This window comes from Nesoenas mayeri (assembly GCF_963082525.1).
Source record: "Nesoenas mayeri genome assembly, chromosome: 24".
Taxonomy (NCBI): Eukaryota; Metazoa; Chordata; class Aves; order Columbiformes; family Columbidae; genus Nesoenas; species Nesoenas mayeri.
This window is the reverse complement of record NC_137546.1, coordinates 1,816,840-1,823,120: the sequence shown is the minus strand read 5'-3', so window position 1 is coordinate 1,823,120 and position 6,281 is coordinate 1,816,840. Positions and strand designations below refer to the sequence as shown.

The window sequence follows — 6,281 nt, the reverse complement described above, 5'->3', positions numbered from 1 at the left end:
GGAAATGACCAGATAAACACAGGACCATGTACCATATGGTTAATTCCCAGGTACTTGTCTAGTAATAGAATGTACAGTTGCCGTAGAAGCTATTTCCATTTTTTCCCGAAGCATTAGGTACACGACAGCCGGCTTCTTGGAAGTTATACATCAGCTTCCTGCCTCTTCTTTATTGCTGCCTGGACAGGCCAGGATTGATTATAACTCCACAAGGTGCTCTGCATGTTTTGGGAATTGCTGCAAATAGTGCATAAATGTTTCTTTAACTGTGCAGTCTCACAACGGCTTGGGGGAGTCAAACTGATAAGAATAGCCCTTTAGAGAACTACAGATTTTCCTCCATTGGGACTGACATTTTTGTTCTATATATTTTGCTCTCAGCCCAGCACGCTGTTGCAATGCAATCAGAGAGACAGAGGCACGAAGATGTGAGATGACTACCAATAACATCTCTAGAGTATCTCCTAGGTGCTGCTTTAGCAGATAGCTCTATCCCATCAATGCCCACAGAGGTGTCTTATTGAAGATCATCACATATAAAACTGTAAATTAAATTGAGTGCTCCGTTTCCTCAGACTTACATCAGCGTTACTGCAATGAACAGTGCTGGCTGCACACGAAATTGCTTCAACTGGTAGACAAAGATGGATTTAGGAGCTCAGGGCAGCTCATTCAAAGGTCAAACAGGGATCATTTATATTCAAAACCAAAGACACTTGGCTACCAGAATTAATAGTTTTGGCTCAGTGAGTTTTCATACAGAATTTCACAGCTGGCTTCCTACACCTGGAAGGCTGAAGTGATCTGGGTATCGTGCTTCTTTCCCTCCTGTTGGACGTGTAAATCACGAGCTCCTCGCACCAGGTGCTGTGACCTCCTGCTTGATAAGCCCAACCCTTTTAATTTTTACAATATGGACGGCACGACGAGCGTGTTCAGGGGGCAGAACGGCGTGTCCAGAGTGGTTGTGCACTCTCTGTCCCCAGGGGTTTTCAAGGCAACACCAGATACAGCCCAGAGGAACCCGCTGAGATCTCCTGGATGACTGCTCTGAACAGGTGCTTGAGCGGGATGACCTCCAGAGATCCCTTCCAACCTCACTTACCCCGCGATCCTATCGTCTAAACCCCCAGCAAACCAAAATCAATAAATCTCTTTTCATTTTCCCATTAATATCATTACGACCAGTCGCTGGGCAGATTTGCTCACTTTGAGTCAAACAAGACCTTGAACCATTAAATATTTGTGACATTTTAATTTCATTATTCTCTTAATTTATTAAGGTCAATGCCAAAGTGGTACAGGGCTCATTATTTATACATTTAATTTTCACATCTGGCGATTCACGACGAGATGAAGAACAAAACGGTAACACTGGTTGACAGAAGCTGACAGAGATGTACAGAATCAGCGCCACTCCAACAGTCCTGTGCAGAACGGGCTACAGGAAACACTGACGGGAAACCTTGAAAACACCTTTGACCCAAATTTCCTCTGCATTTAAATTCACTGAACTAAACCACTAGGTACAATTAGTCATACTGTTCTTAAGAACTGGTGGCGTTTTCTTCAAGCGGTCAATCTCCTTAGGGATTTAAAACCAAGAAAAATCATGACATTGTCCTTCGGTAGCAAAGAATGACACCATCCTTCTGTTGCTGCGGTGCTAGATATGGTCAGGCCGCTGAAATCGGGTACATAGGCAAGCTGATCAGAAGAGAACACTTACATTTAGAGTCAGCTGCACGTGAGAAAGGAAACACAGCAAGAATAAAAGGTATTTCTGCCTGATGAAATACACACCTTCGGTTTCTCAGCCGCTCTCAAATAACTGAAGGGATTATGATTGGTACAAATACTCTATTTTATTAAGGATTCAATATGCTTTCTATATTTACCCTCTACTAACAAGTTTATACTTCACAAACTACTTCTACAAAGAAAAATACTGAGGTCATTCATCAGTGCTAAACATTTACACAAACAGCTCACAAATGACACTGACATATTTTAACAACGATGCCCCTTTGCGGAAGAGCTGTTCCCCTACTTTTGCTTTAGGTGCTCAGTTTAAGTGAGAGAAAGTGATTTTTCTGTTACAGCAGTCAACTACCTACAAACAACACCAAGTAAGAACTAGCTCACTAAGTAAATACCTCTCAGGTGGTAACTGACTCTATTTTGTGTCTATACTAAAGTTCAAGTAAGGATCAACCTAAGTTTGTTTAAAAAAACAACTGAACAAACAAAGCAACAACCACTAGTTCAGAGACAAAACCACCAGGGAAGATACAGTTGTCTATGAGGACTACAGGACAGATACACCAATATAAATGGAACAAATTCGCAGCACTAAGGCACCATAGAATTAATACTAGAATATGGCTAAAACCTGACTTACTACAGCATAGAGTGAGCAGTTACGAGGAGTGTTCCTATGCTCAAAACACTCGGCTACAACATTAGTGAACTGTGTTTAAGATGCATTTCCCTTTGTGTAGCTGCACACAGCATTCCTAAAGGATGGGACTTCAGAGGGCAGTGGTGGTGCTCATTTACATCGTACTTATTTTTTACTTAAGGATCAGTTCATACTTGCACAACAAAAGGGAATTCTCAAATTAGTTCGTCCCTATAGCATTGCTCTTTGTGGAAACTACCAATAAGACAGTTCTAAAGGGAGAAAAAAGCAAGTTTAACCGGCGTAGGATGCTGATGGTCACTCGAGCAGACCAGGAAACCCCTGTTGTTTTGGACAGTGGCCAGCCTGGGTCCAGGAATCTGTACACGGCATAAGGCACGATACAAAACCCACTTAAGTCACAAGATTTAGGTGGGCTTTGGATCAACATACACTTAGCTACAGGTCTTGCGGTTCCACTGGTCCATTCTCATAGACTTTAAACAATGTTTCCCCCCAGGAAAAAATTCAAGCATTGTCTAAGAGCAAGAGGATTTAGGCATAGGCTTAAAATACAGGTGTTCTGGAGAGTCTTCTCAAACAGGCCTCTGTAAGATCTGTCACTTGCTTTAAAAACAGACATTTTTCTGGCACTTATGGACCTTTGCCATTATTTACTTTTAATCCTCTAGAGATCTCATGAGATCAGTAACCACGTATGGCTCCCGCTGAAAAGCCAGCCTAGGAGGCAGAGCTCCAAATACTGAGAAAAAGAATAAAAAATCCTGGGAAGTTTGGGAAAAGCAAACCCAGGACACCCAACGCTTCAAACGAGGCCGAACCGCTGCCAGAACAGTTTGGAAAACCTGAAAAAGAGATAAGCCTCTCCCCTGAAAGAGCCGGAAGGACGGTGCCGGGTGCTGCGAGAAGCGGTTTGGCGAGAGAACCGGCAGAACCGGCAGCCGCTGCATCCCGGGCCGGCGGCCGGAGCATCCTCCCCGCCCGGGCAGCGCGGGAGCTTAAGCGCGGCGCGGAGCGGCCAGGGCCGGGCTCATGAGGTTCTCGGTGATGTAGGCGACCAGGAGGCAGATGAAGACGAGCATGACGCAGATGGAGCCCCCCACGGCCGTCATGGCGACGACGATGTCCCGCATGGCGGCCGGTTCCACGCGGAACTCCACGCACTGCGCGGGCGGCGCGGGGCGCGGCGGCGCGTAGCGCGGCTGCAGGCACAGGCGGTAGCGGACGCTGCCGTGCGCCTCGGGCAGCAGGTAGTCGCGACAGGCGGCGCCCAGCTCCACGCTGTCGCAGGGGAAACGCGTGTAGGTGCCGTCCCAGGAGCAGTTGAGCGCGAAGCCGCGGAGGCCGGCGGAGGGGCGCGGCGGCCCCCAGTGCAGCAGCCCCCACTGCAGCAGCACGCTGCCGTTGCGCAGGACGTTGGCCACGAACGCGCCGCCCGGGGAGCGGTGGGCGCGGCAGGAGCGGGCCGCGCACTGGAAGCCGCGCGCCGGCGTGCGGAAGCAGAGCCGCCCGTTCGCCGCGCCCTCCGCCGCCGCCACCTTGTACGGGCACCACGGCTCCTCCGCCGCCTCGGGCCCCGGCTCGACCCGGCGCGGAGCCCTCAGGGCGGGCGCCGGCGGCCCGAAGCAGAGCAGGGCGAGGAAGGGCGGCAGCAGGCTGGGCATGCCGGCCGCCGCGGCATGGAGCCGAGCCCGCGGTGCCGGCGGAGGGGCTGCGGCGTCCCGGCCGGCGGTTATAAACGCGGGCACCGCAGCCGCTCCGCCGGCCGCCAATGGAGAGGCGGCTCCGCCGTTAACTCTCGCTGGGCTGCGGAGCACCCGCCGCGCTGGGCAGCTGCACGCAGGACGCGAACCCGCGGCCACGCAGCAGCGGGCGGCCCCGACCCCGCCGTGCCTGCGCTGCGGGGGCAGCCGCGTCCTCAACCTCGTTTGAGGATGCTTTGAGCAGTTAAAATGAAACAAAATGCTTTAACTCCTGCCTTTTCTGAGCTGCAGATCTCATTCCACACAAAAAGTGGGGTTTCTTTGTGTTTGGATAAGGTTTTACACAGTGTGCAGTTCTAGTTTTTGTAGTAGACACAAGCATTTGTTTATATTCAACTTGTAAAGTAGAACAATTATCATGTTACTTGGTTAAAAACCCCAGAAACGTACCCAAACACATTGGTGTAGTTTTTCTTTACTGTGTTACTTCTTTGGAAATACAAGATCTACAGACTACCACATAAGTTTATTTAAAAGTATTTATTGTCTTATGTAGGTTTAATATATAACAAAAATAAGATTCTGAAGCCTACTTTTATTTCATAACCTAAACAAAAAACCAAACCCAAATCATACACCTTGGACTTCATTGTAGGTATACACATATATACAAAGTAGAATTTGCAGCCATGTGGAACTTGTTTAAATAGTTCTGCAATATGGCCAGATGGTCTCACATCAGGACACCTTTTTGTGCCTGAAAGACTTGTCTTATGTATATGGTTTAAGAAAATCTTTAAACATAATTTCACAATATGTATTATTTCATAAGCTATTTTCCCATCTAGTTTTTAACCCAATTTAATGTCAGGGAGAGGGAGAAAGTTGCCAGAACTCTCTTTTGGTAACAAGCAGTTTGAACAGGAATCAACGAAAAAGACCAGGACTGGCATAGAAAAGGATGCTGGAGTTGTACTAATGGCTGCTGTCCTTGGAAATCACTTGGGTATGAGAACGGGAGGTGCTGTGCTGCTGAAGGCACTTGTGGGTGGCCGAGACCAACTTACCTGTGAAAGCTCCAGCCAGGATGGAAAACTGAAGATCCGACAGCCCTTTCTGAGAAATGACGGTGGGCAGGAGATGGTTGGGTTGGGATATGCAGACAGTTCACATCTACAGTATATGCAACTACTTCAGATGTCTGAGAGAAAACATCTCATTAAACTCCTATTAGATTGTCACATTTTAACCCCTGAAAAATCCCATGTAAATGAATGAGCCTAATAATCCTTAACATGTTTCCAAGGAAGAAGTGGATTACAGAGAAGTAAGCTTCATTAAACAGAGATTTCATTTAACTAATGGATAGGCATATGTTTTCCTCATCCATGCCTTTATTTGTAAGGGCAGAGAATGTGCTATTAATTCTCATCATCTGGCTAAAGATGTAGCCAAACCACTTAATGCTTTGACATCTTGTGAACCCTGGAAATGTATTTGTTTACAGAAATTAATCAACATCATCTTGCTGGAGTCCAAAGGAAAATAGAGAGCGACCCATCAAAAAAAATCTGTAACAGCACTACAGGTTAACTACACCTTAACCCTGCACCACGTCCTTTGGCCTTGCACCACGTCTCCAAGCAAAAGACAGTTATTTATGCAAGAGACAAGCAAAACCCACATGCTTTGGCTTGGTCAGTCTGCCAGCACTGGCTTCACACAAACACTTTGTCTCATTGTTTGCTCTCTTAGTAATCCAGCTGTTTCTTAAAAGCTTCTTCTGTGCCCCAGTCTGCAATAAAGCTCAGCCTAGACTTGCCGTGTATATCGCTCCAGCAGTTCACTGCTCGGGCAAAACACTATTTGCTTTACGCAAAGCATATCAAACCCAGGAACATCCCATATATTGCTTTACAGGCTTTCAGACAGACCCAATGCTGCCTTTCCAGTTCTCCTCCACTGGGTTTATTGCCTCCTGTTTCATCTCCAGTTAGAGGCAACAGTGAACCAGTATTAAAATGGAGGCAACTTGCTATAGGCTGGATGAGGAAGCACTAAGAACCCATAGCTAACAATTTATGCAACATTCTGCTAATTTTAATCTTAGACACAGCCAGGGCAGACAATCCCCAGAGCAGAGATGCTCAGCTCTC

General features: G+C 47.2%; 1 protein-coding gene across 1 annotated transcript; it reads right to left on the bottom strand.

Annotated features, from left to right (window-relative positions):
* Positions 1-3,420: 3,420 nt before the first annotated feature.
* Positions 3,421-4,086, bottom strand: FNDC10 (fibronectin type III domain containing 10; the record flags this gene model as incomplete). The annotated part of the gene is made up of 1 exon (XM_080358818.1): positions 3,421-4,086. The coding sequence occupies one exon, from the start codon at positions 4,084-4,086 to the stop codon at positions 3,421-3,423; it is 666 nt and encodes a 221-aa protein (XP_080214944.1).
* Between the last annotated feature and the right edge of the window lie 2,195 nt (positions 4,087-6,281).